General features: G+C 42.1%; 1 protein-coding gene across 15 annotated transcripts in view; it reads right to left on the bottom strand.

The window, feature by feature from the left end:
* The window catches only part of CAMK2D (calcium/calmodulin dependent protein kinase II delta), a 330,923-nt gene that overhangs the window by 169,508 nt on the left and 147,916 nt on the right, over positions 1-13,499 (bottom strand). For all 15 annotated transcript variants that reach the window (XM_068280781.1, XM_068280836.1, XM_068280817.1 and 12 more), the window contains exon 4: positions 7,065-7,119. In XM_068280781.1, the coding sequence (XP_068136882.1) occupies positions 7,065-7,119 (55 nt within the window). The remainder of the gene's footprint in view (positions 1-7,064; positions 7,120-13,499) is intronic.

Raw genomic sequence — 13,499 nt, 5'->3', positions numbered from 1 at the left:
CTTTATCACAATATGCTAATTTTTTGAGAAGGACCTGTAGTGCCATGGTGCTGAAGGACAGTTTCCATGGCACAAAACTGTGCTCCCCATCACACTGCACATAGTAGCAATGCTCAGGCATATAGCTACTATGTTCAGTGGCCACATTTAAAGATGGTTTGCAGGGGCATGCTATGCTTAGGTATAGCCCTCCTCCCGGGCACCGCAGATAGGGATGAGCCCCTTGTCCATGGATTGGAAAAGGGCTTTGGGGGAGAGGGGGAGGCTTTGTTGCCCCTCTCTTCCAGAGCCCCCACCCTCCCATATCATGGACCATGAAGGCTGGTATAGCTCAACTAAACCTTGCTGCGGTGGAGGACCAGAGGATCATTCAGATGGCACAGGGAGGCTGCAAGGGGCTGGCAGAAGCCCCAGGTAAGTGAAACTCTTTTTTTTTTTTTTTTTTTTAGTCATTACAGGTTTCCTTTAAAAACATTTTTCCTACTGTAGCTTTAAAGAGAATCTGTAACATCAAAATGTCCCCTGGGGGGGTACTCACCTCGGGAGGGGGAAGCCTCAGGATCCTAATGAGGCTTCCCATGCCGTCCTCCGTCCCTCGGGGGTCTCGCTACAGCCCTCTGTACAGCGGCAACGTAAATATTTACCTTCCTGTCTCCTGCGCAGGCGCTCTGGCGGCTGTCGGCTCTGAATTAGGTGGAAATACCCGATCGCCGTCGGGTCCGCACTACTGCGCAGGCGTAAGTCTCCTGCGCCTGCGCAGTAGAGCGGACCCGACTGAGATGAGATCGGGTATTTCCGTCTACTTCGGAGCCGAAAGCAGCCACAGACCCCCCCCCCCCCCCCTGGAGCCTAGAAAGGTAAATATTGAATCAACAGTCGGGTCTGTCGGCGGCTGTTCGGAGGGCTGCAGCGAGACCCCCGTGGGACAGAGGACAGCGTGGGAAGCCTCATTAGAATCCTGAGGCTTCCCCCACCCGAGGTGAGTACCCCCCAGGGAATCTTTTTGATGTTACAGTGTCTTTTTAACATTTTCTAAAAAAATTCACAAGGTCTTTTTGAATTTTTCCACTGTTTTCCTTAACATACCTAGCAAATGTGGTGTTTATAGAATGCATGGTTTATTAACCACTAAAGTTGGTGCCATTGACTTCAATGAATTGGAAAAAGTGTTGAATTGAAAATTCTCAGTTCCTGAAGTTTAAGGAAATTCTTGCAAGATTGCCAGAAGCATTCTCGCGTATTCCCGCATAAAGATGTAAAAACATCTCTTGAAACAGAACTCAGGAAAAACTTTTTCTTTTTTTAATTTAGAGTCAAAGCTTGGATGATTTGACTGGTAAAACTGGTTATAAGGCTGAAGTCACCGGGGCAAGAAACAGGACTCTTCAGTGCTTATATCTCACAGTTTTTTAAAATACTCAATTTCAATGGACCAGTGAGTAAAAAAAAATATATAAAATATTATTTTTACAGGTAAAAGGGCAAATAATAACAGAATTAAAAACTACAGCCAAATGTACTCCTGTTCCCCGTACTAGTGAAATATTAACAATCTGTGGATTCTTTAGTAGAATCTCATAATGATAAGAATGCTGAGTTACAGTGCTGAAGACAAAGAGTTCATCTCTAACCAGCACAGGGAGGAGCTGGAGAGGCGTGAGAGCTGTTCACCAGCTCAGGAGCACTCACTCTATTGCCAGCTCTATGCTTTCTAGAGGATTTTTTTGGGTCACATGAACTTCTCTGCAATAATTGCAATACATACGAAATCTGTGTGTCTAGTGACACAAACAATGGTGGTCGTACCACATGGCTTGTGACATCTTCAAAGTGAGCACTGCAGGAAGTTTTAAACTGCTTCACTTTAAGCTACTACTATAATAGTTTTAAAAACAAAATATTTTAGTTACATAATACTCATCCAAGACAGTGACATTGTAGGATGAAAAAAAGGTACGTGTTTAGAAAGGGAATGTATAATATTTTAATAAATGGTTAGGTACTAAATATTCATGGATATGTACATGGAAGTTAAGCAGCAGCAGTTGGGGAACACTTAACTAAAGCAAATGTCTTCATTTGCAGCACAAAACAATTATCGCTGACACTAATTCCATAGCAGTCAGAGGCTATTGGTAGAGTTTATTTATTCATAATTAAAGGTCCCCTTATCTCAGTGTAGGAAGCTTTCAGAAGATACCTCACTATGACATAGTTAATTCCCACAGCTACTAAAAGCAACGATTAAGTCAGAAACAGTTGTGTGGGGGTGGAATGGCAGCAATACGGCACTGTCATGCATTATTAGAATAAGCACTGCGGGCGGCTTGTTCATAAGCAATGAATTAATGAGATGAACAATGCTTAAGACTATGATGGGGCTCTCGTCACATTTAGGCCTCATTTGCACACTGTTGCCACTGACTTTGATGAGGCACAAAAGTACCAGCGCTGAAGCCACAGATATGTTTTACAACTTATAGCATACCAAAAAGACAAATAAAAATGATTATGCCCGACTTGCACAATAAATTAAATAAACAGGTTTTCATTACCTAAAGAAGTTCACAATGTAATTTTTTGATTCAGAAGTAAAATTAAGGATGCATTAAATATTTTCTGCGCTGTAGGAATTAGATGGTAAGCTGAAATATAACATTTGAATATGTTGATTTATTGCCCAGGATTCTCTAGTGTTAGTTTCTTGGTACATGATGAACCTATTGCAGTGAAAAAAGGGGCTGCTATCAAATGTTGTAAAGGGCTTTCTCAAAATATCACGCAGATACGCTGTTCCTAAGAAAGCTGAGATGTGGACTGCATGCCCATTTATGTTGATAGTTGTCAGGGCTGGTTCTGGACTTCTTGCTGCCTGAGGCAAACTTAAGAGGATGCGCCCCCCCCTCTCCCGATTTGGAATGATCGCACAACACCCGACAATTTACTCTGATTCATTTAATGTTCTCAGTCAACAAGGGTGCATATGCAACAACTTGAGACATTACATGCTGCAGCTCAACACAATAACACACTGGCTGGCTACAAGTCTGTGGCATACAAACTGCTCACACTCAGCCAGTTGGCCATCCTCCATTCCTCCTCAGTCAAGGCAGCAGTGGCAACTCCTCCCTTCTGCTGTGCAAGTCAAATGAAACACTGCTGCTCTCCTGCCTCCTCGCTCACTGTCAGACTCCTCACACAGCACAACAATCTGCTTTTCCCCAATGATGACCTCTTCACCTCGCTCTCCTCTCGCTTATCCTCCTTCTCTTGACTGCATGCTGTAAGTGTAAACACACAGTACAAACATGTTGCCCCTGTAATCTCTGCGCATGAGAGAACTGGCTCTGATAGCTGTCTGTTATCAGTTAATAAGAAGCAACAGTAGACAGTAAAGGTGGCCAAACATCATACAATTAAAAGATCAAATTTTTTTACCAATTCGATAATTTCGATCAGTTGTCCCAAAAAATCGAGAGCTTTTCTATGTTTTCGATCGATAAATTGAGCTTTCAATTATTTTATTCCTGATTGGGAAAAAATTTAACATATGTATGTGGTACATTGATCAGATTTTTGAATTGTTACAATCCGTCATTGACATTGATTGCTATTCTTGAATTAAAAAGACATTTATATAAAATTGTATCGTGTGTGTCCACCTTTAGGCTCTGTACATAATGGTCAGTTGCGTTGTAGAAAAATTCTGCATGTCAACTCACTGCCCATACAATTATGTCTCCATTGCAGTTTACAGTGTTATGCAACTGACCACTGTGAACCCAGCCTAAAAAGAGGAACAAAATAATTACTGCTAAAGATCCACCATTTACTTGCTTAAATGCACATCTTAAAAGTACTGATAGATGTCTTTATAATCATAAGTACAAGTGCTGGCTAAGAAGAAGTGAGAGAAGAGCTCCAAAGATATAATATTATGGATTATGTTAACAGGTCACTGTGCAAACCTGACTTACTAATAAGCATCTTTATAATGCTGACACATTATATAGACCAATCACTATCTCTCTAATGCTGGATACACACGGTTCGTTCCTGCACTCGATTCCCGTCGATTTGCTTATTTCCGACATGTCCGATTCGCGTTTCGATGGATCGTTTGGTCGATTTGCCATACTTTACATGGCCATCGACCTAAAAATCATCGAAATGCGCTCGTAAATGTTCGGTAATAATCGATTCGTCGGGAATCGAGCAGCGCATTCGATGCCGGAACGAACCGTGTGTATTCAGCATGATAGGGGCTCACACCTTTACGACCCTACCACACTCAAGTTTGTTTATGTGGGAATGCAAACAACATTCTGATGTAATGGCAATAGGAGCACCACATGCAAACACAGAGAGAACATACAAGCTCCATGCAGTGGTTTGAACTTAAGATTTTAGTGCACAAAAGGCCGGAACACTAACATGCCATTTGACACTATGACATAATCCCAGGAACACCTGTGCTACATATATATATATATATATATATATATATATATATATATATATGTAGTACCTGTAAGTGGGATCCATTCAATATCTTGTACCACACAATATGATTTGCCAAGTCAGGGGTAGGCAACTTTCTACTGTGATAAACATTGCTGTTTTTCTTTTCTGAACAGATTGCAGCCACAGGTATCAATATGGTAGTGGGTATATTAAATACACTGAGTAGGTCTGAGTCAGTTATCAGCAACAATGAGAGCATAACAACCATAAAATCGAGCATTAACCTCCCTAGCGTTCTGGACGAGCTGTGCTCATTCAGAGACGCTAGAGGTTACCGCTCAGGCCCCGCTGGGCTGATTTGAATATTTTTTTTTTAAAACACGCAGCAAGCACTTTGCTTGCTGCATGTCCTACCCGCTCGCCGCCGCTCGACGCTGATCCGCCGCGAAAGAGGGCCCCACCCGCAGACCCCGTGCGCAGCCTGGCCAATCGCCGCCAGGCTGCACTTTGGGGTGGATCGAGAGTCCCTGTGACGTCACTCCGTTCGTCGCCATGGCGACGGGGCAAGCCCTCAAGGAAATCCCGTTCAGAATGGGATTTCCTTATGGGCGTGATCGCCGGCGGCGATCAGAAGGGTGGGAGGGAAGGAGCTGAACGGGGAGACTCATGTGGCTAGCGCTAGGCTAGCTACATGATATTAAAAACAAATTGGGCGAAAAAAAAAACATGCGGCCGTGGGAATCAGAACTCCCAGCAGGTTAAAACATAAAAGTTAGGAGGTATAGAGCAGCCACTGGAAAGGTTTGGTGTCAGTAGAGTTGCAACAGACAATAAAAAGCCAATGCTGGTGTCAGCCGAGCAGGCAGTAGTAAAAATGTAGCAGGCAGGGTAAAGAAACAATTAACAAAAGTAAAATGAAGACATTTGTGGAAAAAGGAGCACATGGGGGCAATATTGGGTAGAACTCATGTATTTTATTTAATCTTAGTCCAGGGGCTCCTCTCGATCGAGCTGAATCCAGCATGTATACTTAGTTTTAGATAGCACATATTGGAATATTTTTTTTTTAAGCAGCAGTAGATGTAGAGATGCACCAACCCCTACATGATCAATTGATGTACCACGGCTAGCCCAGCACCACCTGAGCGAAAATCTTCAAAACGGATGAAGCCGGCACCATCTAGTTGCTCTTTAGTAGTTTATTAAAAGACTGTCATCAAGTACAAATAGGTACAATATGTGACGTTTCGGAGCGTTGGAACATGCCCCTTTATCAAGCCATGACAGTCTCAATATGTCATGGAAGCATTGAGTTTAAATAGTACATATGTATGATGTACGTATATATAGTACGTATATATGATGCACTATGTAAACTCAATGCTTCCATGACATATTGAGACTGTCATGGCTTGATAAAGGGGCATGTTCCAACGCTCCGAAACGTCACATATTGTACCTATTTGTACTTGATGACAGTCTTTTAATAAACTACTAAAGAGCAACTAGATGGTGCCGGCTTCATCCGTTTTGAATATTTTTTTTAATGCATTTATTAACAACACATGACCACCACTACGGTACCAAATTCCTGGACAACTGTAAATTTACATGCGGGGAGCAATTAGTAAAATTGTCTGAAAGTTCCTTGAAGAAAGCGGGACCAGCATCCTGTTCTCACATTCCAGGCATACTTTCTACTATCTTTTTCACTCTGCATAACTCCCTTTCTTGTGCATTCTTTCCCTAGTTAGCGATGCAACATAGAAAAACATAGAAGCTGATGATATAGCAATTTGCAGACAGTGAAAGGAATTCTACCTTTATATAAGGCAGAGTTTTTCAGAAAATGTTTCCATGCCAACCAGAACAGCCTGTTACCATACTTCAAATAGTAACTTTTGGAGAAAAGATCTATATCTGAATTAAACAAGTGTGCTAAGGTTCACCTCTTGGAGCCTTTGTTAATTTATATTCTATAAGGAAAAATAAATTACTGTAACCGGTGCATAAAACATATTACAATTAATAAAAACATTGGTCGTTTGCAAGACAGTTAAAGAAATCTTAGGTTGTGTTCATTTATATGTATATTGTAACAGTGACCTTTAGGGAAAGTCAGAAATAGTCATATTCTATGTAAGGCAAAGCTGAAGGTCTGAATCAAAAGTAGGCTTCTCCAAGAAGAACAGCCCTGTGATAATAATGCCAAAGCTATGATTGGTCCTTAATAAAAAAATTAAACTTCAAGAGTACGTAAAGTCTAGCTGCCACCTGTCAACATGTCCTCTATGGCATGTTGGCAAGATCTATGGCAAGTGCTGACATAGATCTGCCATTTCCTAAAGCTCATAGACGTCTTTCTACAAAGATACTTAAAGTGAGGCTTCAATACAAGTGTCTACCTGTCCAACCAAGGTTCTGACAAGAAGAAGTTGAAGCAAGTAACATTGTGGAAATGTGAGTAGACTCAACCTTGGCACAAATAACTTCATGTTTCTGTTTGTTCTTTATCTCTGAGGTCAATCAATGGAGCTGCAAAACCATAACCTAAATAAAATTATTCTTTATAAAAGGGCATATCCAGATACAGTACTTACAAGTCAAAGACTAAGTAATGGAACCCTTCTTCTGATATGCTATCGTGAAGTCGAACTGTGAAAAGAAAGCAAAACAAAAAAAACAATTAAATTAGACATGTTGATGAAACTATAACAACTGCATTTGTACTTTTGTGTTTGCTCAAGACACAATACCCTTATACAATAGTTACCAATTATCTTGTCTCAAATGTCTGGGTTCTTTATTAAGTCGGTTATCTTTAGGGATTACTACCAGATTTCAGCCAAAACCTTATGTTTAGCTTTCAATGGAACAAAGAAGGAATAGAATATCTGAATTACATCACTGGGAAGACTACCTAATTTCCTGTAGTGTAACTAAAGACAGTAAGAAGAACCTTTTCAAGAAGGAAGGATTCTGGCAGCAATAAAATTCTTTCAGGTTCGTATCCATCCTCAAACTTCAAAAATAGATGAGTTATCCTTTAACCCATTTGCAGTTTCAATAGAGTTATTTCATTTGAGATAAGTGCAGTGCTCTTGAGCTCAATTGGCAGAACTCCCCCTAATGACAAGTGGCCATAAATACACATTACAGTAGTACTATTTAGTAGCAAGCAAATGTAACAAATAAAAAAAAATAATAAATTGGCCTGGAACAATTACAAGCCTCTAAATCAGTGGTCCTCAAACTAAGGCCCACAGGCCGAATGCGGCCCCCTGAGGCTTTTTTACCGGCCCACACACAGAAAATGTATTACTTATAGATGCAGTCAGATAAATCTTTAAATATTCATGGTCCACATATAGAATAGCAGTGCTGGCACCACCCATCCACATGGAACCTAGAAAGCAGTAATTTGGTTGTCCATAATCAAATTCCACATCAGGAGACACTGCTATCCAATTGGACTGCAGGGTGTCACCTGGGTATGCTTCACTGTCTGGCCCACAAAGACTTCTACATCATTTTATGTATATTCCGGCCCCCCAGCAGTCTGAAGTATGTTGACCCAGCCCTTGACCCAACACGTTTGGGGACCCCTGCGCTAAATAAATTGGCTGCTAAAGGGTTAAATTATGCTAAAATGCTGTCCCAACAAAGTGGAATCAATACATCTAAGAAAACAATGTAGCCATGTGATGTGCTTTAACTGACTGGTGAAAATTATGCTGAATTCACAACTGAACACTTGAATGAACTCTCCACGGCCCTTAATTTTAATTTAAGTTTTCTCCTAAACTTTCTGCTAGGTGATGTTTTCACACCTTATCAATAAAATGCCTTTTAAACCACAGCAAGTAAGAGGATGATAAAAGGGCATTCAGGCTGGCCATCCACCAAGTCATCATTTATGTCAAAATTGCAATATATAAACTGTTCTATAAGGATAACTGGTAAAATCTGTGAAAATGTTTTCACAGCAAAAATGAGGAGAAATGTTCACTAAAATACACTGAGTTTTCACACAACAAGAATTATCATATAATTGGCTCTATTTGCAGGAAAATAGTTTTTCTCTTGCCATACTTGCTTTAGGCACCAGGCAACATGCGCATGTACAGCCTTTTATAATTTTGTGTTTGCCGCCCATCTTATGCAAGTTAACGGTTTTGCGTGAGATTTTTCTGCAGAAGAAAAAAAATACCTGCATACATATGTTTTTTCTTTAATGGAAATGTGTTTTGCGCATAACTGAAAATCAAAAAAATGCATTTGTTATGCCAAAATTGCATCTGAATTTGAACTTAATTGATATGCACTGAAAAATCACATTCTGAAAATCACACGAAATCACACGAAAATGCTATCAAACAAAAGAAGACTCGCATCTAAAAAAAATAACATAAAAAAGTGACGAAACAAAAGAAGAATTGCATCTGAAAAATCCCAAAATGCACAACTGCAAATATTAAAAATGCAGGAAAAGTCATCTGAAAATCACAGGTGTGAAGACAGCCTTAATGTATGTTACAAAAAATATTTTTCAACAAAATAGTCCTGTGCTCACTGACCCCAATTCAGCCTGGCTGAGGCTCATGCACAAATGGCCTGTGTAACCACCCTTTTTCTTCACGTGAAGGAAATATTCAACTTCCTGCTGCATTGAGGTGGGCGGTGAATGATGTCTGGCATCTAAAACACCCACATGATTGTTTAATGGAAGGACACCATACAGGTCAGTGCTACTCTGTATAACAAAAGTAAGCCTGAAGAACAGTTATAAAGAGAACTGTCATTTTTCATGTTGGTCTTTATGATATTATAGCCACCCTTTTATCATACTTATTACACTGATGCAGCTGCACAGCATCAGGGAGACTTTATTGTATAACGTGACCTGCTAATGGCAAATCTACTTACAGTGGGCAATGCAGCGATGTCTTTACTTTTAATCCTTTAATTCCACTTTAATATAGAATGATGGCAATGTACAGAGCCACGCAAGGGTCACTTTGAGCAGAAAATATGATTTCTCATATATCTAGTTAATCATGTAGTATTTCAAATGGAACAATTCTTCCTGATCATTTCCTAGGTATAACTTAGTACTTAAGGAGACACTACCACAAATAAAACCATTTCCCACAAAGGCACCATTATACAGGCTTTTCCATTTTCCATTGTCGGATTTAATAGGAGCTTGTGTCCAGTGATTCATGAACTGCACAGATCTTAAAATGTGATAGTTCCTTAGCCCTCTCCCTACATTTTCATTCTGTTTCACTCAGCCACACTGTCACTTTCCATTGCTGTAAACCCATTGTAGTAAGACAGTTCGACCAGCTGGTGTTTACTTATTTAAATCAGGTGTTGCTTACTTTAGAATTAAATGTGGAGAGGGAAATTTACTAAAAGGAGTGTGCATGGATATGGATCTGTGTTCTTTAAAAAAATTCAACTGGATACAGGGGATTCTCCTGACATTGAAGTCTTCATGGATCCAGAGAGGAATTTAAAGTAGATTCAGCCATTGTAAACCTCTAGCTGTTGTTTAATTAACCAGATGTCAGCTGCATGATCAGTAGCTAGTGACGTTTACTCATTACTACAAGGCATTCAATAAAAACAGAAACTATGTTTCTGCTTGTTTGAGGTAAACACATATTCATCTACTACACCTTGCTGAAAATCAACTTCAGTCGATCATCCCATAGACTACTCACTTATAGAAAGGAAGTAAACAATTATATAAACAATAAAATACCATTTATTATTAATCACAAAATATAAAATTCAGTAATATTCACTTAAAAATCCAGAGCCCTGATTCCAGGGGCGTTTCTAGGGTCCTTGGAGATCGGGGGCACCTGTGGGCAAAAATGGGCGTGGCCATGAGGTGAGTGGGCGTGGCCATGGGTGGGGCCAAATGTACATGAACTTAGCAGTGGTGTAAGCTACAGATAAAGGGCCTGCCCATCGAAATATTGGATGGAGCCCCCTGTCCTTTATTTAGATAATTTACAATCAGTATAGGCATAGATCAAAGATGTATACGCACATACAATTTTGATTGGTCAATCACTGACCAATTTTACCACCCCCGTGCAGTAAGTGGGCCAACAGACAATGAATTTGATGAACAGAGCTAATATTGGCTAATCAAAATTGTATGTGTGCACCAGGCTTTACAGCTAATAATGTACATACTGAAAGTAGCAGGGATCAGCATACAATACAGCTGGTTTACAATCAGTAAAGGCACAGGGTAACACCTTATACTGTACACACTGGAGGTAGATCACACAGTGCCTGCACTAGAGAACAGCGTATACTGTACATACTGTAGGCAGCAGAATTCAGCACACTGCAGCTAGTGCGCCAAAAAATATGAGGGTCACGTTGTGCGGCGTGCGCGGCGTGCTTGGCGTGCCGCGCCGAAAAATGGGTGGGCCATGGACCAGAATGTGGGTGTGGTAACGGGTGGAGACAAATTTACATGAACCTAGCAATGGTGGGACATTAGATTAGGACAGTGGTGGCAAATCTTTTGGAGGCCGAGTGCCCAAACTGCAACCCAAAAGTCACTTATCTATCGCAAAGTGGCAACAGCAATTTAAACGAAATACTGTACAAACGTTTTAACTCATACATGAACATTATGGAAAATTCAAGTTGAAAATAAACTGTGAAGATAAACAATTTCATCCATCCTACTCCTGAAAAATGTATTAAATTTTTTAGAACCTCCCAGTTTTATTTTCTGTTTTAAAAAGCTAAAAAAGTAGGTTTAATGCCATTGTCTCATATGATGAGGATTCCGCTTTTCCCATTGTCTCGCAGTTAGCAATCATGTGACCCCCAACAAGACAAATTCAGCAATCATGAGGCCCCCAACAAGACAAATTCAGCAATCATGAGGCCTCCAACATGACAAATTCAGCAATCGTGAGGCCCCCGACATGACAAATTCAGCAATCGTGAGGCCCCCGACATGACAAATTCAGCAATCATGAGGCTCCCAACAAGACAAATTCAGCAATCATGAGGCACATAAATAGACAGCATTTCACATAAATAGGCAGAATATGGTAGACACGTCTCACCTGGTTTCTGAATTCTCCTCTACTGGCTGCTGTGCCTGGCAATACTGTTTTTGGTTGGATTGCGGATGATGTGTGGGCTGAAAGGCCTGGCAGTGATGCTGTGGCCAATGCTGTGGCTGGGTCGGCTGGCGGTGATGCTGTGACCTGGCTGGCGGGAATGCTGGGCTGTTGAAGTAAATGCTGACCCGACTGGTGGTGATGCTGTGGCCTTTTTGACACGGATTCTGGGCTGGTTGGCTGGTGGTTATGCTGGGCTGGCTGGCCTGGATAGTTTAGGTAGTGACAGGTGCCCCCTAGTTAAGGTAGCGCCAGGAGTCCCCCAGTTTAGGTAGCAACAGAAGCCCCCCAGTTTAGGTAGTGACAGGCGCCCCCCAGATTAGGTAGTGAGTGACAGGGACCCCCAGGTTAGGTAGTGAGTGACAGGGACCCCCAGGTTAGGAAGTGAGTTTCAGGGACCTTCACGTTAGGTAGTGAGTGACAAGGACCCCGTTTAGGTAGTGAGTGACAGGGACCCCGTTTAGGTAGTGAGTGAAAGGGACCCCCGTTTAGGTAGTGAGTGACCGGGACCCCCGTTTAGGTAGTGAGTGACAGGGATCCCCGTTTAGGTAGTGAGTGACAGGGACCCCTGTTTAGGTAGTGAGTGACAGGGACCCCTGTTTAGGTAGTGAGTGACAAGGACCACCATTAAGGTAGTGAGTGACAGGGACCAACATTTAGGTAGTGAGTGACAGGGACCATCATTTAGGTAGTGAGTGACAGGTGCCCCCAAGTTAGGAAGTGACAGGGACCCCCATTTAGGTAGTGAGTGACAGGGACCCCCATTTAAGTAGTGAGTGACAGGGACCACCATTTAGGTAGAGAGTGACAGGGACCCCCTTTTAGGTAGTGAGTGACAGGGATCACCATTTAAGTTGTGAGTGACAGGTGCCCCCAGGTTAGGAAGTGACAGGGACCCCCAGTTAGATAGTGACAGGAGCCCTCCTGGCTGCCGCTTCCCCCCTCACCTCTCGCAGCCAGCAGCATCAGACCTCGATCAGCAGGCAACCCGACCAGATAGAGCGGGCGCCGGGCGCACCACGCTGTATATGCGGAAGTGATGTCACTTCCGCATATCAGCGGTGTCCGCTAGGTCCTAGCGCCCGCTCTATCTGGTTGCCCGCTGATCGAGGTCTGATGCTCTGGCAGCGGGGACAGCCAGGGGGGGTAGCGGCGGCCAGGAGGGGGCAGCGGGCACCCCTGGGGAACAGATCGGGGGCACCCAAGGACAGATTGGGGGCACGTGCCCCCCAAAATAGGGCTAGCGATGCCCCTGCCTGATTCCACACTGCAAAGGGACAAAACCTTGGCCAATTGGCATATACACAGTCTGTCACATATACTGATTGAAAAAATTGCTGGAGCTCACAGCAAAAAATGTGGACCACAAGCAGTTTAGAGTTCCCATAGAGAACAGTTCACAGGTAATTAAGGGTCCTAGAGAGCAATACGATGTATCAACAAGTAAGAAATCACTGTTCTTGCATAGCAGAGAAAACAGTTGTAGGTGCATACACAGTTCCACCATATGTTGGGAAATCCTGGTAGATAACGTAATTACTAAGTCATAAGCCGATCATTTCACCTTAAATCACAGTTCATGAATAGTGTTCAAGAGAGATCCATCAAACATACTGTTTATGTGACTTAATCATCCATGATGAGTTCATTGGAGCATCGACCAGAGAAGTCACTGTGCTTTCAATTATCAACCTTCAAAGAGGATTGTACCCAGGTAGGTAGTTGTACAGTAACAAGTCCGCCAGGGATAACTCCCTTAGGCAGGCCTCCGATCTATTAGTAGTCACGTGATGGTAGACAAAAGGTGATGTGGACCTTGTGGTGGGTTATCACTTTGCAATATGTACTGCACTCAGCTGAAATTTGTAT

The sequence above is a fragment of the Hyperolius riggenbachi genome, chromosome 1 (assembly GCF_040937935.1).
Source record: "Hyperolius riggenbachi isolate aHypRig1 chromosome 1, aHypRig1.pri, whole genome shotgun sequence".
NCBI lineage: Eukaryota > Metazoa > Chordata > Amphibia > Anura > Hyperoliidae > Hyperolius > Hyperolius riggenbachi.
Note: the sequence above shows the minus strand (reverse complement) of the source record. Positions and strands in the feature narration are given on the sequence as shown.